The sequence below is a fragment of the Magnolia sinica genome, chromosome 5 (genome assembly GCF_029962835.1).
Source record: "Magnolia sinica isolate HGM2019 chromosome 5, MsV1, whole genome shotgun sequence".
NCBI lineage: Eukaryota > Viridiplantae > Streptophyta > Magnoliopsida > Magnoliales > Magnoliaceae > Magnolia > Magnolia sinica.
Window position 1 is genome coordinate 24,639,109 of NC_080577.1, and position 26,146 is coordinate 24,665,254.

At 43.3% G+C, this 26,146-nt stretch overlaps 1 protein-coding gene across 1 annotated transcript; it reads right to left on the bottom strand.

The window, feature by feature from the left end:
* Window positions 1-17,730: 17,730 nt before the first annotated feature.
* Window positions 17,731-25,395, bottom strand: LOC131246991 (probable leucine-rich repeat receptor-like protein kinase At1g35710). The gene is made up of 2 exons (XM_058247440.1): window positions 22,323-25,395; window positions 17,731-18,094 (listed from the first exon to the last, which is right to left on the bottom strand). Exons 1-2 carry the CDS (start codon window positions 25,393-25,395, stop codon window positions 17,751-17,753), a joined length of 3,417 nt encoding a protein of 1,138 aa, XP_058103423.1. The 3' UTR covers window positions 17,731-17,750.
* Window positions 25,396-26,146: the final 751 nt, after the last annotated feature.

Here is a 26,146-nt window from a genome sequence, read left to right on the forward strand (position 1 = left end):
CCGGGTCACGATCAAGAACAAGTACCTTCTTCCGAGGATAGATGATTTGTTTGATCAGCTGCAAAGTGCACAGTTCTTTTTGAAGATTGACCTATGTTCCGGTTATCATAAGATTCGTGTTTGAGAGGAGGACATCCCGAAGACGGCTTTCAGGACACATTACGGTCATTTTGAGTTTTAGGTTATGTCCTTCGGACTTACCAATGCACCCGCGGTCTTCATGTAGTTGATGAACGAGGTCTTCCATCCATATCTCGATCAGTTTGTTGTGGTATTCATCGACGACATTCTGATCTATTTGAAAACCCGTGAGGAGCATGAGCAGTATCTGGAGATCGCTTTGCAGACCCTTCGTGCCCATCAGCTATATGCGAAGTTGGAGAAGTGTGAGTTCTGGCAGGAGGAGGTGAGATTCCTCGGTCACGTGGTAACGAGGGAGGGTGTCGCAGTGAACCCCTCGAAGGTTGAGGCAGTGCGTCAGTGGGATCAGCCCACGACTGCGTCCGAGATCCGCAGTTTCCTTAGTTTAGCGAGATACTATCGGCGTTTCATTGAGGGCTTCTCTTGTATTACAGTCCGGTTAACCAGGTTGGCTCGGAAGGGAGTATGTGAGCGAGCATTTGTAGAGTTAAAGGACCGTCTGACGTCCGCTCCTGTCCTCACTCTTCCCTCTGGGAGTGATGGATTTGTTGTATTTACCGATGCCTCACGTATTGGTTTAGGTGCTGTCCTGATGCAGCACGGTAGGCCTGTAGCCTTCGCGTCTCGTCAGCTTAAGGTCCATGAGTTGAACTACCCCACGCATGATTTGGAGCTGACAGCAGTTGTCTTCGCACTAAAGGTGTAGAGACACTATGTCTATGGGGTTAGGTTTGAACTCTTCTCTGATCACAAGAGCTTGAAGTATCTATTCTTTCAGTCCAAGCTGAACATGAGACAGAGACACTGGATGGAGCTTTTGAAGGACTATGATTTTGACCTCCAGTACCACCCAGCTAAGGCGAATGTGGTGGCGGATGCCCTCAGCCGTCAGCCACGAGGTCTGGTGGCACATATGATGATTCAGGAGTGGAGGATGATCGAGGATATAACAGAGTATGACTTTGAGTTTGGTTTGCAGTCTTCCATCGTTCAGTTATCGAGCCTATCGATTCAAGCTTCTCTTATCGCAAGGGTGATCAAGGCTCAGCAGACAGACGAGTCGTTACAGGATTATCGAGCAGAGACAGCATCTAAGAGTCAGACAGATTGGCAGATTAGTGCTGATGGTGGACTTCGCTTTAGAGACCGATTGTGTGTCTTGGATATTCCTGAGTTGCGCAGAGATCTTATGACCGAGGCACATCGATCGCAATTTTTTATCCACCCTAGCTCGACGAAGATGTACAATGATATGAGGCGACAGTATTTTTGGGCAGGTATGAAGTGCCAGATTGCCAGTTTTGTGGCCGAGTGTGACACGTGCCAGCGTGTCAAGTCCGATCATCAAAGACCCCCTGGTCTATTGTAGCCGTTGAGAGTCCAGACGTGGAAGTGGAAGCACGTATCTATAGATTTTATTATGGGTTTGCCGAGGACTTAGCGCCGTCATGACACCATCTGGGTCATCGTTGATCGTCTGACGAAGTCGGCACATTTTCTTACGATTCGTGCGACTTGGCCTTTAGACCAGCTAGCGAGAATATTCATCGAGGAGATTGTGAGACTGCACAGCGTTCCAGTCTCAATTGTTTCTGACCGAGACCAGTGGTTCACGTCTCAGTTCTGGAGGAGTTTTCAGAGAGCTATGGGGACTGATTTACAGTTTAGCACCGCGTATCATCTGCAGACCGATGGCCAGACTGAGAGGGTCAACCAGATCCTTGAGGATATGCTTCGGGCCTGCGTAATTGACTTCAGGGGTAGCTGGGATGAGCATTTATGATTGGCTGAGTTCGCATACAACAACAGCTATCAGGCGACCATTGGCATGGCTCCTTTTGAGGCATTATTTGGCAGACCGTGCAGATCTCTGAGTTGTTGGACTGAGGTTGGGGAGCGGCGTCTCCTAAGTACCAAGCTTGTGCAAGAGACATCAGAGGCTATTGATATCATCAGGCAGAGGATGCGCACAGCTCAAAGCTGGCAGAAGAGTTTTGCTGATCGCCGGCGTCGTCCCCTGGAGTTTGATGTAGGGGGCCTACGTGTATCTCAAGGTCTCACCCATGAAGGGCGTAGTTCGATTTGGAGCGAAGGGCAAGCTTGTCCCGAGATTCATAGGACCTTTCGAGATCACTGAGCGCATTGGCGCTGTGGCCTATCGGCTTGCCTTACCATCTCAGTTGTCTGGCGTCCACAATGTTTTCCATGTCTCTATGCTGAGGAAGTGTGGGTCAGACATCATTCCTATTATTGATTGGCAACTGTTGGAGGTTCGTGAGGATGCTTCTTACATTGAGCAGCCAGTTCGTATCCTTGATCGAAAGGAGCAGGTCCTTCGGACCAAGGTCATTCCCTTGGTGAAGGTTCAGTGGGGTCACCATTCCGTTGATGAGGCGTCTTGGGAGCGCGAGGCTGAGATTCGAGAGCGCTATCCCCATCTCTTTGATGATTGATCATATATTGTATCTTGAATGCTGCCTTCGATTTTATATGACGATGCCTTGATTCCGCTTTTATTATAAGTTATGTTTCCTTACAATGATTGTGTAAATTTTGAGGACGAAATTTTTATTCAGAGGGGAGAGCTGTAAGACCCGTGTCCTGGTTCGTACCGTTCTGTTGGATTCTGCGGTCCTTCCGGTCAAATTCCAGCAACCTTCGCACCATATCCAATGATTGCGTGCAATCCTAAGCCGAGTCCTGCATACCGAAGATGGCTCGACCCAAAACTTGTATCTTAGCGACCGCGTCGTCACCGCGGTTCTAATGCCGCGACTCACGCACCGAACTGATACCCAAGCCAGGAGAAGTAGGCCGGCGTTTGTTTCGAAGAAACGCCGCGCGTTGCGAATATCGAGGGATTCTCTATGATATGTCTCATCAATCAATCAATGTCAAGTACAACCATACCCCAAGTACAGCACCCATCCCTCCTTTTCCATAAGTCAACTCTCTCTCTCCCCTCACCATTCCTCCTTTACCAACATTTCAACTCAACCCATACCTCTCCTTACAACCACCACATCACCCATCCCCTTTAATATATTTTTTTTCTCTTTTTCCCTCATTCTATCTCTACTCTTCCAAGCTCCATATGTCCAACCTTCCCAAGCAATTCCAAGAGCAACAAGTGTGGCCCATTTTCCCACCCCCTCATCTCTTATCCCCACCATAGAAACTCCATCATCCGCCGTTAAAAGTCGAGTATAGGAGCTTTCAAGCCCAAGGGAGCAAGGAGGAGACCGATAGGTGGGTGATCTACCGTTGTTTTCAATTTCAAGGGCCACTTGTTGTGGGACCCACTTGATGTATGTGTTGTATCAATGGAGGGCCCATAGTGGCGGGGTCCCTCCTCTCTATCACCGTATCTCTCTCTCTCTCTCTCTCTCTCTCTCTCTCCTATCCCTAGAATGAAGTGGGCCCCACCAAATCATGTTAAATCCACTACATTCATCAACGGTGAGGCCCACCACATTTTAGGCAAAATCCACCATCCGGTGGGAACTCCTACATGTGTGTGTGTGTATATATATATATATATATATATATATATATATATATACACAATATATTATATTTATATTATTCTTATATATAAATATACATATATATACATATAGTTGGTGGGCCACATCCACGTGGGACCCACCACAATGCATGTGTTTATCCATGCCGTCCAGCTGGACGGGCGTGGCCAGCATGGAGTGTGTATACTGACAGGGGCGTGTACTTGCAACTTACAAAAAAAGGGGCCTTTTGGAGTAGGCTGTCCATGCAGGTCCCACCTTGATGTATGTATACAATCCTAGCCATCCATCCTTCTCCTTAGATCATTTTAGCCGTTGAGCCAAACCTTGAAACCAATTTGATGAATCAAGCGGGCTATACCATAGGAAATAGAGGTATCACCATTGAAACCCACTTTGATCCTTCTATTCGCCAAAAACATGTTGCAGATTGGTCTCATTTCATCGATTATGGGCCATAGAATCCAATGGCTGGGTCGGATCGGACTGATGTGGGCCCTACCATGGAAAATCTGAAGAAAAACTATTTTCTTTTTTAAAAAAAAGACCAAAAGGAGGAAGCAGCGCTGATGTTATTGCTGCAGCTGCCTGCAGATGCTGACAGACAGCGGATGGGCTGGGCCTCATGGCCTTAGCTGTGGGCTCCACTGTGATGCATTTCGAACATCCACACCATGCATTGGATGGGTCCCCTCGGACCAGGAGGCTGCTCCAAAAATCAGCTGTATATGGAACTCAGGTAGGCCACACCATTTAAAATCATGTGAAGACATGCCTAAACATATAAAAACACTTGGTGGGGCCTACCTGAAATTTGGATGTGGCTGAAACTTTGTCTGAACCCTCAGTTAAGTGGGACACACATAATGGGTGGACTGGATTGGCGAACCACATTACAGTAGACCCCTGACCGTGACCCTATGACCAGTTTAGGTGGCAAATAAACATCTCAGTGGGCCCCCGTTTTTCCCAGGACCACATGACCTTTTAAACAGGTTGGATGTCAGATAAATATCACGGTGGGCCCCATGTATACGTTGGATGGCAATTCATATCACGGTGGGCCCATTTTGGATGGAAAATAGACACTACAGTGGGCCCAGGTTGGGTGGAATAAACGTTAAGGTGGGCCCCACATGGGACCCACTGATATATGTGTTATAATCCACACCTTCCATAGTGTGGGCCCCACCATGAGGTATGTACCTCATCTTTGCCGTCCATCCTTCCCGTATGGAATTCGCCGTGATACATGTGTTGCATTCAAATTGTCCAATCATTTTTAAAGGATCATCTTTAAGACTTGAGACAAAAATAAGATAGATCTATTTATCATGTGGACCACGAAGCATGGTGAGGATTGAACGGCTACCATTAAAATCCCTTGGGACCTTATGATCAGATTGAATGGGAAATAAATGTTATGGCGAGCCTAGGGAATTTTAATGGTGGGAATCATTATCACCACTTAGATTTGGGTTGGCCCATTTACCATGTTTATGGCCCGGTTTTGAGGCCCATTGTGACGTATGCAAGGCCCATGGGTTATGGCCATTGCAATTTATATATGGCTCAATTGGCGCGGCCTATTCGATATACATATATGAGGCCCATTGAGGCCCACCTTGATATATATATATATATATATATATATATATATATATATATATACAAGGCCCATGTTATGTGGCCATTTGATGTATTAGAGGCCCATGGGTCGAAGCCCATTAGGACGTACATGAGGCCCATTATAGTGTGATTCCACCATGGTATATATGATGACCCTTATAGCGAGCTATGCTTTGGGAGCAAGGATGGTTAGATGCCAACATTGTAAGACCCGTATCCTAGTCCGTACTGTTCCATCGAGTCCCGCGATCCTTCCTGTTGAATTTCGGCATCCTGTGACGTATAATCGACGTTGCGATCGACCCTAAGTCATATGTTGTAGATTTGAGTCGGCTTAATTCAAGACTTGTATCTTTGCGACCGCACCGTCGTCGCGGTTCTAACGCCACGTCTCTTGTATCGATCCGATACCCTGTCAGGAAGATGTGAGCCGGCGTTTATTTCGAAGAAAACGCCGCGCATTTGTAATCCCAAGAGAATCTCTACAATGTGTCAAATCAATCCCATCAATCAATCCCATCCATCACCTCATGTCAAGTACACATCACCTTTCTCCACAAGTAAAGCAACCCATGCCTTTTCTCACCAAAGTCAAACCACCTCTCACTTCACCCATCCCTCACCTCACATCACTCACCCATCACACCCATCACCTCTCCTTATCTCCCTCTCTCTCTCTCTTTCTCTTTTCTCACACCAATTCCAAGCAACCCATAAGCCTCACACGTCCACATTTTTCCAAGGAGAGAAAAAGAGAAGTGAGTAGTGTGGCCCACTTTCCATCCCAAATCTTCCATCTTAGCCCTTGAATCTTCATCTCCCACCATCAAAGTGAAGCACAAGGAGGTCGGCTTTCCAACGGACCAAGAAGATCGGACGGTGGGTGCCTTATAGGATAGGTTTTTCATGTTTTGATGATGGACCAAGTGAGGCCTACCGATCAATGGTATGGATCTCACTTGGGACCTTAAGATGTGGTCGATGGCCCACCTTGATCTTCATGATCATTCCGTGATGGGGCCATTCTCTATGAACTCCATCATGATGTTTATTTTCTAGCTTGTAAAGAGGTCATCTGGACCGTCCATTTGAGTGGAGAAGGGATCTCCACCGTTGATCCTTGATTTGGTAGGCCCACATGTATTGGGACCCACTTGATGTATGTTTTAAATTATGCAAGGGAGGGCCCATAGTGCCGGGGTCCCTCCATCACACGTGTTCCGTCTCTCTCTCTCTCTCCCTCTCTCCTTTTTTTTTATTGTATGCGATGATATGGCCGTGTGGTCCATTTGAATGGACCCCACCACGAAGCATGTATTGGATCCAAGTCATTGATAGGTGAGGCTCACTGTATGTATGTGTATGTTCCACACCACCCAGCCATGTGATGGCCCACCTAAGCAGGGCCCACCCTAAATATATTTGCATGCCCAAAAACGTCCAGCGTCTGGACGTGGAGTGGGAAAACAAAAAAAAAAATATTAGCTTGGTTCTCAAGCCATGGAGAGGGTGGTGCATGTAGGCCCCACCTTGATGTATGGGACTAATCCACACCGTCCATTCCATTTTTCAAATCACTTTAGGCATTGAGCCAAAAGATGAAGCCGATCCAAGCATCTGGTGGGCCATACCTTTCAAAACAGTGGTTTTCACCGTTTAAATTCACTTGAATCTTTTTTCATGCCAAAAAAATATCCAATATTGGACTCTACGGATTTGTTATGGTCTGTAAAGACCAATGGCCAGTAGATTCCATTCATGTGAGTGTCGACAATTAAGCTTGTGCATCTCATTCAAATGCAAGGCGAAAAAAAAAAAATGCAAGGCGAAAGTCATGCATCTTAGTCACTTGGAACTTTGAGAGTTAACGAGGCAAAAACTCAAATTCAAAGTTTTTATTTGAAGAAACACATTCACAATGACGTGGCCCCCCTCCAAAAATCGACCCAATCTGAAACTCAGTTGGCCCACATCAAAGGAAACAATGGGATTGAACATATACCTTTGAAACCCATTTTGGGTCCACAGAAGTTTTGGATCAATCTGAAAATTGTTTTTACTCTTCGTCCAGGTCTATGTGACCACATGGACAGATTGGATGGTGAACAAACATTACGGTGGGCCCCACATGGGACCCACCATGATGCATATATTTTATTCATACCGTCCACAGGCAGTGGACGGTTGGAGCCCACAGGTGATGTATGTGTTTTAGTCACACCGTCCAGGCAGACGGTGGGACTCCCTTCATGTGTTTTATTCACACCGTCCCATGACAGTGGGGTCCATCATGATGCATGTGTGGTGTCCAGCCTTCCAACCATCTAGAAAGCTCATTTTTTTTAGCATGAGCCGAAGAATGAATCAGATCCATGGTCCATGATGCATGTGTTGCATCCAAGTCATCCAACCAGTTGAAAGCTCATTTTATAGCCTGAGTTCAAAAAAAATGAGACAGATCTAGGAATAGGTGGACCACATTATAGAAAGCAGTGGGTTTGAAGGCCCACCATTAAGACCCTTGGTCTACTAAGCTTGGGACCATATATGATATTGATCTTTCCTTTTAATTAAGGTATGTGAGGCCTTATAATCAGATTGGATGAGGAATAAATATTAGGGTGGGCCTTAGAAATTTAGTGGTGGAAATCATTACCACCACTTGTATTTGGGTGTGGCCCATTGGATATGCATATGGCCCATACGATGTGGTCCACCTTGATATTTATAAGGCCCATTTGAGGAGGCCCACCTTGATGTATTTGGGGCCTGTTGTTGAGGCCCATCCTGATATATGCAAGGCCCATGGTGATGTTCTCAAAGGCCCATGATATATGGCCGTTGGTGGGGGCCCATTAATGCGGCCCATTTGATGAATGTAAGGCCCATGTGATATGGCCCATTTGATGTATCTAAGGCCCATGGGTCGAGGCCCAATGGGATGTCCTTAGGGTCCATTGCAATGTGTGATTCCCTATGGTTTGTGTAAATATTTTATGGTGGGCCATGCCTTGGGAGCAATGTTGGTTTGATGTCTACATTATAAGTACAATGTTGGTTAAATGTCCGCATTGTAACTCTCCTTAAGGCCCATTGATAGGCCCATACTTGTTGATAGTTCATAACATGCTTAGTGCACTTTCATGATTCATGCCCATATGCATCATATGTATGCTTGAGATGAGGAATGTTTGATCATAGCATAAGCCGTTGGGCTGAGACATTTACGGGACTCCTTATGAGACGGAGTGCCCCACATGATCGCGTGGTACGCGCGGGATTGCTGCATGATTGTACGGTGTGACTCATGCATCTCGCATATGTGTGACTTGATCACTGCACACCCTAGCGACATCAGGGCCGTGGCTCCACAGACACATCGTGGATGGCCGTATCGGATAGGCCGTGTCTCTTCTAGCACTGTGGGCACTTAGGATATCCTTGGGTGAAAGTCCCAGAACCTTTTTGGTACCAGGAGATGCTCCAACGTCTAGACCGAGTGGATACACGAGCGCCCGAGTGCCGAATACCAGTAGGCCACGTCTCTCACTGTTTCGTGGTCGGTTGGAAGGGGGTGTGGCCTTATCCGCCCGAGTGAGGGGGCTATAAGCTAGGCTGAGTTTGACCAGCTCGCAAATGAGTCCGCTATCGACGAGCCGGGTAGATATTGGCAGACTACTGGTCAGGCGGATAGTGTGGTCTCTTCCACTTGCTTGACTGTGCAGCTAGGGAGGAGGCAGTCAGTGTGAGGTGTATTAGACCCCGATGATATCCAGAGATGAACTGTACTGATATGTGTACTTGATGAGTACTGGCACGCTTGCTTTGCATCTCGCATATGACATTTGGCGCATCGCATGGCCTTGGTATGGCCGATAGCATTCATGCCTTGCATCACATGGCTTTGATATAGCTGATAGCATTCATGGACTTACCGCATATTTCCGCATTACTCTGATATTATACACTTGGCACTCGCCTTACACACACTTTCACCACCCTCTAAGCTTTCTATAAGCTTATGCACGATAGATGCGTGCAGGTGGCGTTAGGTTGCAGCAGCGTTGAGCTTGGAGCGTGCAGCCGAGCTTCTGGAGTTTCTTTTACTATATTGTATTTCCCTTTCATACGCATTGTACTTAAAGTCTTTGATTTAGTGGATATGTGGTGATGTTGTTTTGTGACTTGGTTATGCTTGTAGTTATGCTCCATTACAAAAAAAATTCATACTGAAAATCCTCCTTGTAGGATCCCAGGATCGGAATCTGGCGTATGGGCGCTGGGAGCCGAGAATGGGGTGCTACGGAGGCTGTCGGCACCGGATTCGGCGATCGAAAATTTTGTGAGCCCGTTTTCTGAGTTTGGGGCGTGACAAACATTGTAAGGATGATGTCGGTTAAATGTCTGCATTGTCACTCTCCCTAGGGCCCATTGGCAGGCCCATACTTGTAGCATATAGGCCGTCTAGGCCCATCTTCGTTTTGATCAGAGCCTATCACTACATAACATATATAGTATAAATCCATGATTCATGATCATACGCATCATATGTATGCCTGATATGAGAAGTGACTAATCATAGCATATGCCTTCGGGCAGATAGTTTATGGGCTCCCTGATAGGCGGAGTTGCCCCACATGAGCGCTCAGTACGCGCAGGATTGTTGCATGTCTGATAATATGATTCATGCACTTGCATTTGTGTGATTGTGATCATTGTATGCCCTAGTGACACCAGGGCCGTAGTCTCCACAGACACATCGTGGGTGGCTGGATTGAATACCGAAAATATTGTTACTAACCATCGGGGCCCATAGATGTCCCTAGGTGAAATTTCCTAAACCAGATGGTACCAGAGGATGACTCCAATGTCGAGACCGAGTGGATATATGAGCGCACGAGGGCCGAATACCAGGAGGCCGCGTCTCCCACTGTGTTGTGGTCGGTTGGAAAGGGGTGTGGCCTTACTCGTCCGACGGTAGGGGGCAATACTAGGCTGAGTTTGACCAGCTCGTGAATGAGTCAGCTATCGACATGCCGAATAGGTATTGGTAGACCATTGGTCAGGTGGATGGTGAGGTTTCTTACGCTCACTTGGACTGTGCGGCTAGGAGAGCGGCAGTGCCACTTGGAGTGTACTAGCCCCGGTGATTATCTTGAATGAGAATTGTACTGATATATGATGAGAATTAGCATGCTTGAGTTGCATCTTGCATCGCATGGTCTTGACATGACCGATAACATTCATATCTTGCATCGCATAGCTTTGGTACGGCTGATTGCATCTAAGTACTTATCGGCATGATGCCGCATTACTCTGAGCACGCTTATACTGCGCACACACTTACACCACCCTTTAAACTTTCTATAAGCTTATGCACGATTGATGCGTACATGTGATGCCAGGACGCAGCCGTAACATAGTAGCAGCAGGAGCGTGCAGTTGAGATTTTGGAGTTTTCGTTATTTGCATTATCTTGTATTTCCTTTCAGACGCATTGTACTCAAAAGTTTTTAATCATAGTGGATTTTGTGATAGTGTTCTCGTGGTTATTGTTCGTGGGTTTTGCTTATAGTTATGCTCATTATGAATCAGACTGATGATTATAAATCCTCTTTGTAGCATCCCAGGATCGGAATCTGGTGTATGGGTGCCGGGAGCCGAGAATGGGATTTTATGGAGGCTGTCGGCGTCGGATTCGGCGATCGAGAATTTTGTGAGCCCGGTTTCCAAGTTCGGGGCGTGACACATATGGGTCCCTAGTGCATTTTAAAAGTATTCTAAGGTTTCTTAAAGGTATTCCAAGGGTTTCTAAAAAGGTTTTAGGGTTATCAAAGGGTGTAGCAAGGGTGAGATTCGAAGTTGTTTGAATCGAGTAAGTCCTTTTCTATTTGTAATTTATGCCTTCATAGTGGATTTCTATCACTTTGTGCCATAATTTTTTTTCAAAAGGGTTTTCCACATTAAATCTTTGTATTCTCTTGTGTTTGCTTAGCGCTCTTGGATTGCTATCCTAGATCCATATCTGTGTGATTCTGCAGCACAATATCTTAACAAGTAGTATCAGAGCCATCGTTGGGGCACAAATATGAATCTGCAGGATTAACAATAATGAGAAGCACTATGTATGATATTGAAAAGTACTCAAGGAAAAATAACTTTGAGTTATGGAAGATCAAGATGATCAGTTCCTTAATCAAGCAAGGCGAAGATAGTGCTCTTGAAGCGCGAAAGTCTACTATGACTAATGATGATTGGAATACTCTTGATAAGAAGGCCTTATCCTCGATCCATTTATGTCTTACGAATTAGGTTCTCTATAATGTCATGAAGGAGAAAACTGTGGCTAAGTTATGGGCGAAGTTAGAGGATGTCTATGCGAAAAAATTCTCTGAAAATCACATACACTTGAAGCATCAGTGGTATAACTTCAAGATGGCAAAGGGTGGAGATCTGGAGGCTTACATCAGCAACTTTAGTAAATTGGTTTGCAAATTACTGGATATGGAGAAAGTGATGAAAGATGAAGAACAAGCACGTATGTTGTTAAATTCTCTTCCGACATCATATGAGTCATTCAAGGACACAATGTGCACCACGAATAAAACCCTAAGTGTCGACACCATTATCTCAGCCCTTCAAGGGAAGGCCATGAGAAAGCTTAACGGTGACATGGGGACATCTCCTGATACACTGTTTACGAGAGGCAAGAATTCTGAATAAGGTACAGGATCTTTAAGTTCTATATCCAAATCCAAGGGCAAGGATAAAGGTAAGTTAAAGTGCTGGAACTGTGGGATGGAAGGACACATGAAGAAGGGTTGTACAAATCCTAAATCTAAGAGAGAAGAATCTAATGCTTCATATGAGGAGACCAATGCTGTCACGTCAGATGGATCGAGTGGATGTGATGGTGATGTTTTGTCTGTATCTACGATCAAACGGTCATACAATGATCTTAGGAGTGAGTGAATTTTAGACACAGGGGCATCCTTTCACATAACTCCTCATCAAAGTTGGTTTACCAACTACAGGGAGTGTGATGGTGGACGGGTGTTTATGGGCAATGGTATTACCTGTAATGTTGTGGCTGTTGGTGTGGTGTGCATCAAGATGTTTGATGGGGATGAGTTACCGTGCGTTCCTGATTTGAAGAAGAATCTGATTTCTCTTGGCATACTTGAGGCAATGGACTGCAAATACACAGGTATTGATGGTGTTCTTAAGGTATTTAAGGAGGCACGGGTAATCTTGAAAGCATAACGACTCGGTAACATGTACAAGTTGATCGATAGCACTTCAGAAGGTGGAGCTGCAATGGCTGTATCGGACTCCACCTCTGCACGTGTGTGGCATGCTAGGCATGACCACATGAGCAGGTAGGGCATGAAGGCTAAGACACGCGGACATAGATACAGAGCAGGTGGAGCAGCCACCTGTGAGGAGAATTACATAGCATAATTGCAGGATGTTGACAAGGTACATGGACAACTCCAATATCGCATATGCTCTCATTACAAAGAGATCCATCGACTATTCAGGTGGCTCTTGGTGAGCCTGGTGCTAAGAAGTGGAAGGTGATTATGGACGATGTGATGGACTCATTGTACCAGATTGTCTCATGGGAGCTAGTGGAGCTTCCAGTGGGTCAAAAAGCGGTTGAATGCAGGTGGATCTTCAAAAGGATACAACATGGATACAAAGCGAGGCTAGTAGCGGAGGGATATGCTTAGAGAGAAGAGATCGACTTCTCGGAGATATTTGCGCCAGCGGTATAGCAGGTGACTATTATATCCGTATTGGCATTGGTTGCCCAATGCGATCTTGAGCTGAAATGATGGATGAGGAGACTGCGCTTCTACATGGAAAATTGGAAGAGAGGATCTTCATGAAGCAACCAGAGCAATTCAAAATTAAAGGGGATGAGAAAAAGTTTATAGGAGGTCGTTGCACGACCTGTCGCCTAAGTAGTGGTATAAAATTTGATTCCTTCATGGTGAGTTAAGTATTGTATGTTGATAACATGTAGATCCTAAACATGACTGTCTGAAATCAATGTACTAAAGACTCGGTTAAGTGGGACGTTCAAGATGAAGGATCGGAGGGGTTACAAAGAAGGTTCTTAGCGGTGATATTCATAGAGGTTGGAAGAGGAGCAGGATTTAGCAATCAAAGGTAAAATACCTTGAGTAAATATGTGATGGACCAGGCAAAGCCGGTAAGCATTCCCTACGCGGCTCACTTCAAGTTTTTCTCAGGACATGTCTTAAAATAGATGAGAAAAAACAGGATATGTCTCTTGAGACTTATTTGAATGTGGTTGGTAGTGCATGTCATGGTCTGTATTAGACCGGTTATTTCACAAGCAATCAGTGTTGTGAGAAAATACCCCGACAAGCAACATTGGATGGCGGTGAGATGGTTACTTCGATACATTCAAAGTAAGAAGACTACGTTTTTACTTTTGGGAAGACATGGACAAAGTTAGTTGGGTATGTGGATTTAAATTACACAGGCAGTATGGATTCCAGGAAGTTGACTCCAGGTTACTCGTTTGTACTAGTGGGTGAAGTAATTAGTTGGATGACCATTTTATTTGACAGGTACTTAAGAAAGAAGGTGTAACACTGGAGAAGATTCACACTAGTGTGAATCTAGCAAACATGCTTATCAAGGTTGTTCCTATGGAGAAGTTGAAGTTCTGTGCAACTTCTCTGGGCTTAGCGATGGCATAAAGAAATATGTAGTGTGCGTGAGAAGCGTTGATTGAAGTTATAATATAACACAGAAATAAGAGAAGAGGTCAAGAAGCTACACGGTTAAAGATTGAAGACATAGTGGAGATTATTGTTAAAACAAATGTCTTAAATCTGGTCTGAGGTGTTCGACCAATCGAGGGACTACCTTGACTAGTCAAAAAAAGGTCCCTTCGATTGGTCGAAGCCCTCCTTCGACTAGTCGAGGGTTATGCAGACGGTACGCAGTTTGTGCACGGACTGCGTAAATTTGAGGTGGTTTCTGGACTATTCTAAAGTCAATGCGAAAGTAGTGTTTCCTAAATTATAAATAGGGATCCCCAGGGCCTTTCTAAAGTATTCTAAGGTTTTCTAAAGGTATTTCAAAGGTTTCTAAAATGGTTCTAAGGTTATCAAAGGGTGTAGTAAGGGTGCGATTCGAGGTTGTTCGAATTAGGTAAGTCTCTTTCTCTTTGTAATTTATGCTTTCATAGTGGATTTCTGTCGCCTTGTGCCGTAGTTTTTTCCCGAAAGGATTTTCTACGTTAAATCTTTGTATTCTCTTGTGTTTGCTTTATGCTCTTAGATTACTATCTTAGATCTATATTTGTGTGATTCCACAGCACAAATCTCAACAGTTTCTGCTGATAAGGCTATTGCAAGGATTCAATGGTGGATAAGAGTGCCCTATCTTCCCCATGTCAAGGAGTAAGTCCTCGGTAACCATCTGGTCATTCAGATTCTAGATGAGGCCCTAGCAAAGCAAGGCTTTTATGCTGTTGAAATGGGAAAGATTGCATGGGGCTTGGGTTAAAATTAATGTGGACGGCTCTGGTAGAGGAAATTCAATATATATGACACATTTGCGCTACTCTTCAGACATCTCTCTTTAATTGCAGCCAAAAGTATCGCTTCTCCAAAAGGGCTATAATCTTGTCTCACCCTATCACTGCTAAGACAATGCCATGTAACTCCTGAATGATGCGCTTTCGCAGTGAACTTTGTATAATGATAATTAGTTTCCTTTAAAGAGAAAATATCTTGAATATGCAAGTTAGTTGATTGTCCTGCCTGACATTTGGCCTACACATCCTTGAAGTCATCATCATATACATATAATTCTTTAAAGCACTTGAACCGCACGACTTTATTGCTTATAGTAACCAGTGAGGTTGATTGCCTATTAGGTGCATCACCAACCTTGTTCTACTACCCTGATTTATGCTTCAACATGAATGTGAACTCTCGCAAGAAAGAAATTCATATGGCATGCACATGATTAATATTATATTGATTGCTATATTTAATAATCTGATGGTCAATATAAAAGGTAAAGTCCATCTGGATCAGATAGTGTCTCTAATGGTGTAGGTCTTAGATGATTACATATAACTCCAACTCATATGTTGATCACTTCTTAGGAGTGAGCCTCGATTAGCTTATTAATGTAGGATGCTATAGGTCTGCCATCTTGAGACAACACACCTTTAATACCCATATAAAAAGCGTCACACTCTACCTCTAATAACTTGTCAAAACTAAGGAGAACTAGGACAAAGATAGTAGATAATTTCACCTTAATCTTTATTAAGCTTCGATTTACCTCCTTAGTCCAGTACCGAAACTTTCATTTATTCATGTAATCAGTAATAGGGGCTACAATAATACTAAAGTTTCTTACAAATTTATGATATTGAATCGCAAATCCATGAAAACTTTACACATTCTGAATATTTTACAAAACTGACTACTCCCTAATGGATTTCACCTTCTCCTCATCCACATGAATCCCTATGGATGTCGTCCCAATGCCCAAAAATAAAAGGTTATCTATCAGGAAATTGCACTTCTTTAGATTACAGTATGGTTTGTTCTCTGTAAGTACTCAAAGCACCTACCTAAGATATTATACATGATTTGTCTCACCATGATCGTAAATCAGAATATCACCCAATTAATGATTTTAGAACCTGATTCATCAATCTCTTAAGCATACTAAGCACATTTAAGAATCCAAATGGCATAACCAACCACTTATATAAACATTAATCATTGGTTTTAAATGTTATCTTCTACTCGTCGTCCAACCAAACATAGATATGGTGGTAACCGCTCTTCAAATCTAGTTCGGAAAATATTTTTACCAATTCCAATATGGCTAATATGTCATCTAGTCGTAGTATAGGAAACCGATACTTTACAATTATTTTATTTATAGCTCAGTTGTCAACACATAAGCACCAACTCCCATCCTTCTTGGGCGAGAAGAGGGTTAGCACATCACATGGACTCATTCTCTTCTTCACTAGACCATTATGGCTAAGTTCCTCCACTTGGCCCTGCAAAATCATACACTACTTTAAATCCATCCGATAATGTGGGCGATTGGGCATACTTGCCCCTAGGATAAAATCAATGAGGTGTCATCTATCCGGCATGGGAGGCAACTCGTCAGAAAGTTCATCGAGATGATCTCTTTGAACTGTTGTAATAGTACTGATTTCAACTTTTATGGAATGTTTGTGGATTACACTTATTCCTCCTTTACGACCAAAGCATAGATCTTCCTTATCTTCTCAGATGTTTTACAAAATCTCGTACAATTAGGAGAGACCTCCCTACCACTTTAGAAGTCTTGAGTTGGTTTTAAGTTCAAGAATAATCTTTCTACCATCTTTAACAAAAATAAATATATTATCTATACATCAACCATGAATAAAGGAAGAAATAAAGTTAACAATGCTTCTCCAACACCAATCTTAGGTTACTCCTCGTTATGAACATGGGTCTGCCCTAATGCCTCCATTAAATGGTCGATTTCTAACTTCAGTCCTTGCATGGCTCACAAATTCTACCACTAAAAAGCTTCAAACACTGTCATCGTAAGAGAATTGTTCCTTAGAGTATCCTCTGTGAGGTTGTTGATCAAACCATTGTTAGATGCTATCAAGTTGAAGAAAAGTATCGCTCTTATACTAGCTAACGCAAAGAAGAATGTGAAATAACAATGAAAAAGATTAGTCTTCCTCAAGTAATTAAGAACTTAAATCAATAAGGCAAGTTCTTGAGTCCACAAGAAGTAAGAGAGAAAAGTAGAGTATTTTTATTGAATAATAACCTAATATTGCTCGATTACATTATTTATATGAATAACCGTAGAGTCCTAATTCAATTGAAAATTACCCAAAATAGCAAAATCTCTCTAAAAGTTTAATTTGACAAAAAATAAAAACGTCCAATAAGATCTTTCCAGAATATTCTTGGCATTATTGCATCTTCTAAAAAAGACGAAAATCATACAACCCTAAAAATGAAAAAGTACGATAATAACGGAAATTACCAAATGTAGAAAAATTTTTCTAAAATCTCCGTTTTAACCCAAAGACGTGTACTTACTCGTGAAACGGACATCTTCGACTGGCATATCCAACCGGTTGACCCTCCATGCACCATTACATAAAGATTGATATATCATGCATCTCGTGACAGTACCCAGATCAAAAGTTACTACAACTGTTTTGTAGTCAACCCTTCAAACGACAATTTCTCCGTATTCACAGTAAATCTCTGCCAGTTGCATTGCACTCTATATAAAACTAGGCCGAGTTATGATGAACTACTTTGACTCTTATTCGGGCTTCTTATGGTCCATCTGTACTATGAATGCATCCACGTGCTGCTCTACGACTAGAATTACTTCTAAAACTGCTTAGTTTGCTCATGGTAATGGTGCCAACTGCTTGGATGGAGAGGCCTGAGAACGAGCAGACATCTCTTGTGCTACAAAATTCATGGGGGGCCTCATCTCAGGGTCGGTATTTGTGCAGTCCAAGGCCATCTTAACCGTAAAAATCAGCTCCTCTGCCAATTGACCGGTGGGATAGGGGAGACGTGGGTCCAACACATCCTTCAACTGCATATCTGGACCATCGGATGATACTGTTGTTGCTAACAGAGATGAGAGGAGATCTCCAGGGTGTCTTCCCATCATAACCTCCAATGCCACTACCCCAAAGCTATAGACGTCACATTTTTCTGTAACCCTCGTCATATAAGCAAGCTCTGCAATTCCCAAAATAATTTTAGATCAGTGCAAGGTAATTAACATGGCTCAAAAATTAACCTTGTTCATCTACATGGTGGGCCCACTTAAAGGCATTTGGCTTGGATAATCCCTACACGTGCCAGTTTGATATTCAAGGGTTCATTTAATGGGCATGAATGTACCATTTTGCTGAATGTGCAAAAGAAAAGTATGACCTACACAACTAGCATTAGTATTGAATACGTATGATGCTCCGTCTTCATAATACACGTGGCAATACTGTGATCAGGACCGTTGATCTTTTGGCCATCATGTTCATAGGGCATATTACAAAAAAAAAAAAAAAAAAAAAAAAAAAAAAAAAAAAAAAAACACCAAGGGGACTGACTGGGTTCACCATCTGATTAGTGGTCCATAGCATTCAACCAGGCTCACAAACACTGGTAGATAAATCATTGAAGCTATCCAATTGTTGTGGTGCTTGGCCTACAGTCCATCGAAGCTGTGGCCCACCAATCAACGTAGAGGGATCTCTACATAAGATTTAGTTTTTAGCTTATAGAAAACATTACAAATATATTTTGTGGTAAGAGGGATCTCTATATAAGACTAAGCATAATTAGCTTGTAGAAAACATAATAAATATTTTGCGGTTACACGGGCTATAAATCCGGAAAACATAATAAATATTTTGCGGTTACACGGGCTATAAATCCGGTAGTCCATATGGGGGTCCTAGCATGGTCAAAAAGATGGGCCATGCATGGTTTAAAAATGACAACGATCAAGTAATCTCTTCTGTCCAATCTGTGACCATCAACTGACCACGTTACGTACCATGATCCATCCATAGTATTGTTGGGCTGTGGTTCTGAGATAAAGCCCCTATAAAGCATGTTTGAAAGTTGTTAGGTCAAATAAGTATTTCATGGGCCATGTCTGTCATCGGCACATGGCCCAATCATATGAAAGCCCACAGTCATCACTTTTACATCTGTAGATAACATAAACATTATGGAATAAAAATTGATATGCAGGCCTTAAAATTGCATGTGTTATATAAGAAATTCAAATTAAACATGACTAGCTCCAAGTTTGGATAGTTAAAAGAAAAATATTCAATGGTCCTAATTCAACAAGTTCTGATAACAAAAGACTAGGTTTATTCTCCCAATCTGATTTTTGGGACTATGACATAAAGATATTGGGATCTATAATTTTGTCTGTTTAATCTAAGTTTGTTGCGGTCCATGTGTATAATTTCTGGGTGATGTGTATGGAGCATCATACACTGCATTAGTATCAAATAACTACCCTAAAATATTTGGACATTAGACCCATGAGGTTTGTTAACAACATGCGAGTGTGGAAGCCGCACACAGCTTCATTCAAGTGCACAGGTCACAACCAGCGTAAGATTTGAGGTTTCCATAGGATGTGATGGTCTGTGAAATACGGTACTCATTCACACATCAGGTGACCTACAGCGTATCCTAAGCGTCTATTTACTTGTAAACTTGTCTGGTTTTTTATGCACAAGATCTAAGAATTATCTCTAACTTTATGGACAGCTCAGATTTCACACATGTTTCATATTTACACGTGACCCAAAAAGTGTATATGCATAGATCTACACACATGGATAAATAAGAATAAGACTTTTTGACAGTATATTACCCTCCCGTTTTGTTATCGGCTAATTCACCCCGTTTCTTTTTAGTACTGTCAAAGTATCTCTTCTATTTTATATACAATCATAAAACATCTTAACGTTAACTTTAGTTAATTTGACCATTAAAGAGATCATCGACCATTAATTTTGTCCACTAACCCTATAAAATGACACTTTTACCCATGCGTATATAAAATGAAAGAAAATATCCATTTTACCCTCACTAAATACGAAAAAGGTACCTTACACTCATAGCTCTATAATGGCTCATGCTTTAACAAAACATAAGTCTTGGTGGGCTCACAGAGTGCCTTTTAGTAATGACATCATTGCTGGTAGTGACGGCATGATTAAGTATTGTCTTGCCTTGACTAGCTCTATCTATCATGATGTAGTAGGATTTGATTTGATAGAAAGTTGCTATTAGTATTAGATATGATCTCATGCAAAGAATGTATGAAAGTTGTTTGTTTGACTAAGTATTTGAGTAACCTCTTTGGCAATAGCCTGCTGTCCAGTCAAATTCTAATCAAACGGCTGTAGGTTCCATGGATCCTTGAATCCACTAAGGTGGGTGGAATCTCATACTGTTGGGCCCATTGTGATGTATGTTCCTTACATCTACACCGTCCAATTATTTGGCATCTCATTTTTGAGTAAGATCCCAAAAATGAAGTAGAACCATGCCACAAGAAATAATGGTGATGGACCATTAAAATCTTCTTGTGAGCCACAAAATTTTTGGATCAAGCTAATATTTGTGTGGTCTACCTATGATCACGTCGTCTACCTATGATTTGAATCTACTTCATTTTTGAGATCATATCCTAAAATGAGTTGTCAAAACAGATGGACAACATAAATGTAAGTTAAATAAATTATGGTGGGCTTCACAGATAGGGATCTACCCACCTTGGTTAATCCTTGGATGCACTAGCCGTGCCTGGGTGAGACCGGTTGGATGCATGGCAGTCACTAATCTACGAGTGTGGATCATCTGTGTTAAAGGCATAGTGAATCCCTGAGCTGTAGCTTCTCATTGGTACATGTCATTGCCGGTGATGACACACCTCATGAAATACGCCACCAATTTTCTCTCCCCAATGATTGAGTTCTACACTACCTAATTCTCAACGTGTGGAACTTTTATGTCCCACCATGATTTATGCGTTGGATCCACGTTGACCACAATTTTTTTAAATCATTTTAAAACATGAGCCCAAAAATAAGGTACATCCAAAGCCCGTTTGGACCAAAATGCATAAAGCAACGAGTATTAAACAAAATACCGTTGAAACCTTTTTAAGGTCAACTCTGAGGTTTATTTTTCATTTAACCTATTCATAAGGTCAAAAAGATCTTGATGAAATTAAAACACATATATGGCCTTTTGTGGCCTCACAAGTTTTCAACATTAGGCATTATGAAAAAAATAAAATAAAAATGGATGGATGGTGCAGACATAAGAAATACTTCCTGGTGGGGCTGACGTAAATTTTACGGGTTAATAAATAGGTTGATTGCACTCTGGTACATAACATTTGGGAAAGAGAAAAGAAAACCAAAAGTGGTGTCAGGTGGAATTTCCGTGGTTTTGATGTATGTTTCGGATCCATATTGTTCATTCATTTTTCATATCATTTTAGTGCAAGAGATTGAAAGTGTGGCAGATATTAGTCTCAAGGTGAGCCACGCTAGGTAAAATAGTTGTAATTGGATGCCTAATGTCAGAAGCTCTTTTAGGCCATATATAGGAATGCTCCGTCGAGCTGGTATTTGTGTTTTTCCTTCATCCATGTCACCTTATAAAGGTGTTGGATAATAAATCAACTTTACCTTGACCCTACGAAGTTTCAACTATAGTCATTCAATCGCTGTTGTGACCTGGAATGAATTAGAAAATTGAATGAAAGATATAAATCTAACACATAAATCATGGTGGGGCAGAGAAGTTCCGATAAAACACGTAAATCAAACGGCGTCCGTGGATTGCGTCTACCCCCAGCTGGAGACGGGCGGGGGTAGGATGCAATCCCGTCCGTCCGAAATAGAGTACGTACCGTCTGTGTCGAAGGCACGAGCGACGGAATTTCCTATGATGTATGTGTTTTATCCATGCCGTCTATCCATTTTTAGATATCATTTTATGGTTTGATCCAAAAATTGATGAGAGGACATAAATCTCAGGTAGATCACACCACAGTAAAACATTAGTGATTGAATGTCCACCATTAAAATCCTTCTAAGGCCCGCTATACTGTTTATTTGACATCCAATCTGTTGATTAGGTCACACAGACATAGATGAAGAGAGAGATTAAAAAAAAAAGATTAGCTTGATCCAAAACTTTTATAGCCTCAAGAAGTTTTTAACGGTATGTTCAATCAACACTCTTTCCTGTGATATGGTCCACTTAAGATTGGTATATACCTCATTTTTGGGATCATATCATAAAATGATCTAAAAAATTATATGGACGGCATGGATGAAACACATACATGATGGTAGGGCCCACAGAGCACCGACCACTAGCCGTTGGCTAGTGGAAGGGTCACTAGCCAATCCGCTCTCACCTGGCGCCATATAGCCGTAGGAACCGACGGCCGTCGCGGTCCAGTCGGACGAATTTGCAGCCAGCAGCTTTGCAGTTCCGAAGTCGGACACCCTCGGCTCAAAATCGCCCTCCAACAATACGTTATTTACTGATATGTCCCGGTGCACGATAGCCGGGAAGCGGCCGTGGTGGAGGTAGGCGATAGCGTGCGCCACCCCTCGGATAACCTTCAACCTCGCCTTCCAGTCCAGCTCCACAGCCCCATTCTTCTCATACAACACTTTTCCCAAACTGCCCCTCTCCACGTATTCATATACCAACCACATCCTCCCTTCTGTCGAACGAAACCCGTACAGCTTCACGACGTTCCTGTGCCGGATCTCCGTCAGCGTTTGGATCTCATTCTCGAAGCTCCGCCTCTGGTGGTCCACCAGTACGTTGCCGGAATCTGACGTGCTAATGCATTTGACGGCGACGATCTGATCCCTTGCAAGCTCTGCTTTGTAAACACTCCCGCATCCTCCTTGGCCGATGCAATGCCTCTCGTGGAAGTGGTCCGTGGCATTTACTATATCAGTAAACGTGAATTTGACCTTTCTGCACCATATCATCCGTTGATACGTCTGGCGGGTTGGATACTCGATCTCATCCGTCGATCGCTTCGTTTTTCTGCTGGCGATGATGATCCCAGTCAAGAGAATCCCCAAAACCAAACCGCAGGTGATAGGAACGATGACCCCGAAGATTATTATTTTGTGGGCCATGTATGGCACATTTCTGGTGGGACTGGAGTAACAAGCAGCCAATCCAGGCGCATTACCGCATAAGCCCGGATTCCCGACGAAGGCCTGTGGTGGGGATTTCGCGAATACATTCCCCATCGGGATCGGGCCGTTCAGCTTGTTGTAGGAGAAGTCAACGGATTGCAGGCTGAGCATAAAGGACAGAGCTGCGGGAATTCTTCCGGAGAGGTTATTGTGAGAGAGATTGAGATTCTCCAGAGACTGCAGCTTTCCGAGATTCGGTGGGATTGAGCCGGAGAGTGAATTGCCACTGAGATCTAATGAGTATTGTAAATGATACAATTCGCCGAGTTGATACGGTATTTCTCCAAACAATCTGTTGTGGCTCAGATTCAATTTCAGTAGTAACCTGAGCAAATCTCCAATCTTCTCCGGAATGCTCCCGGTAATTGCATTTGCTGAGAGGTCGAGTTCTTGGAGCTCATATAAGCGGCCGACACTCGAAGGAATCTCACCGGATATCTGATTGTTACTCAAATTCAGCCGCGATAGCAAATTTAAGTTCCCCAGTTCGGCTGGGATTTCTCCGGTGAGATGGTTTGACGACAAGCTGAGTTCTTGTAATTGTGTTAGATTCCAAAGCTCTGTAGGAATCTTTCCTGAAATTCTGTTTTCAGATATATGCAAGGAAGTGAGCTTGCCGCATTTTCCCCACTCTGGCGAGAGTTCGCCTGATAGCTGATTTGCGGATAGATCAATGAAGGAAAGGTTCGGATGAACTCCAAATGCTTGCGATATGTTCCCTGTGAAATGGTTCCGCTCCAGCCGGACTCTGAGTAGCTCTGAGCAGCTCCGCAAGCAATCTGGCAATTTCCCTGTGAAGTTATTGTGATCCGTGGATAAATGCTCGAGGCTGAAATGGCTGCATATGGATGGTGGCAGTTCGCCAGAGAATCTGTTTTTCGAGAAGCTGACATTGATCAAGGAGCTGTATTCCCCAAAGTCGTTTGGAATGCTACCCGAGAAATTGTTGGAGTAGATGTAGAAGTACTGAAGATTTTTGAGGCGGGAGACCGTTTTCGGTAATTCGCCGTGGAATTGGTTGGTGCTAATGTCTAGCTCCCAGAGAGAACGCATGTCTCCGATCTCAGGCGGGAGAGTGCCGATGAGATTATTAGAGCGGAGAACCAAGGAGTAGAGCCGTGTCAGATTGCCGATCACCGGAGGAATAGAACCTGTAATTCTGTTGTCAGAGAGGCATAATTGTAACAAGTTCTTTAAAGTCCCAATCTCGGGCGGGATCCGACCGGACAGATTGTTTTGAAAGAGGTAGAGGATCTCAAGCTTTTTCAGTCGGTTGATCTCTGACGGGATCGCTCCGGTGAGAGAATTGCAATGGAGTTGCAAGGAGATCAGGAGCGTCCAATTGGTGAGGAAGATCGGCAGGATCTCACCAGAGAGATAATTGCTCGAGATCCCTAGGTCTGATATTTTAATCAAATTGGATAGAGATGGAGGCAATTCGCCGGTGAGATTGTTCATCGAAAGATCTAAGAGGACAAGGTCAGTACAAGAGCCGAGATCCGAGGGAATGGTAGAATTCAAGCCGGTTTGGTGGAGATCGAGATGTTGAAGCATTCGTAGCCGTCCGATTGCTGAAGGAATAGGCCCGCCTAGATTGTTTTCCGACACGTTGAGGTAGGTCATGCTACTGCAATTGAGGATGAACGGTGGGAAACCCGACGAGAGTTTGTTAAGCTTGAGATCGAGGTATACCAGCGATGGCATGTTCGAGGCCTTTGAAGGATCTGGAGATAGTAAGAAGTTCTCTTGGGCGTCGAGGCGCCGTAGCTTTCTGAGATGAAGAAGCTGGAACGGGATCTGACCGTCGAGGTGGTTGTCGTTTAAGCGAAGGTCGACGAGCTCTGATAAGTTGCCGATGTTGGCGGGGATTGCTTTGGTGAAACTGTTGCTACTGAGATCTAAGTGAGTGAGCTTTGTGAGGTGGTCCACGTCGGATGGGATCGGACCGCTGATATTGTTGGAGCTGAGATCGAGACGGGTGAGGTTGGGGAATGATGAGAAATCGAGGCCGGCGAGAGTTCCGTTGAGTTTATAGTTTCGGAGGTTTATCTCGAGGATGATGGAGGCATTGTCGCAGATGATTCCGATCCAACAGCAGGGATTGCTGGCATTGATTTGGGACCATGAGTTGAGGAGGGTGGGAGAGGTCAGGCTGGTTTTCCATTTGAGAAGAGCTGTTGCTTCTGATGCTGTTGCTGCTACTGATGTCTTGAGTCGAAGAGAAAACAACAAAAACAGAATCGTAAGATGGATGAGGTTTCCCATTGCAGCTGTTTGTCCGGTTTTCCACGGTCTTAGGTATAAGAAGACAAAGCTGGGCCCACACGGTTGGAAACTTGTGATTGACAGTATAGTCGCTCGTGTGTGATTTATGTGTTGCAACGCGGGACATGTGCTAGATATTTTACTATTGTAGGATCAGAACCATCCATCTTGTATGGAGTGAATTATAAGTTATATTTTTTTTACATAAATAGTGTTTTCTAAATGGAAAAATGGATGGTTAGAAAAGAACCAAATGCTGATCTTTAAATTAAAATGTGTGGCTCATGTGATCATTGTAGGAGTCTGATTTTTTGATATGGATATTCCCACACTATAAACTACCTGATGGGTGTGTAGGATCTCACAGGCATGAGATGCACGGGTACAAACTACCTGATGGGTGTGTAGGATCTCACAGGCATGAGATGCACGGGTACGTGTGCCGCGATGACCCGTCCATCCGACTGAGGAATAGGTATGGAAGGAGGAAAGCAGCTGATGGACTGGAGCTTGACTTAGAATGGACTTACTTAAGGCATGCAACACGGAAGTGGATGTCGTCACTGCGGAGCTCACAGTGACGTATGGTTTAATCCACGCTGTTAATCCATTTTTACAGATCATTTTAGTAAATAAACCCAAAAATAATGCTGATTTAAGGCTCTAAGTGGACAGCACCACGGTAAGGAGCGGTGATAATGACGCTTACCGTTGAAACTTTCCTAATATTTATTTCCCATCCAATCTATTC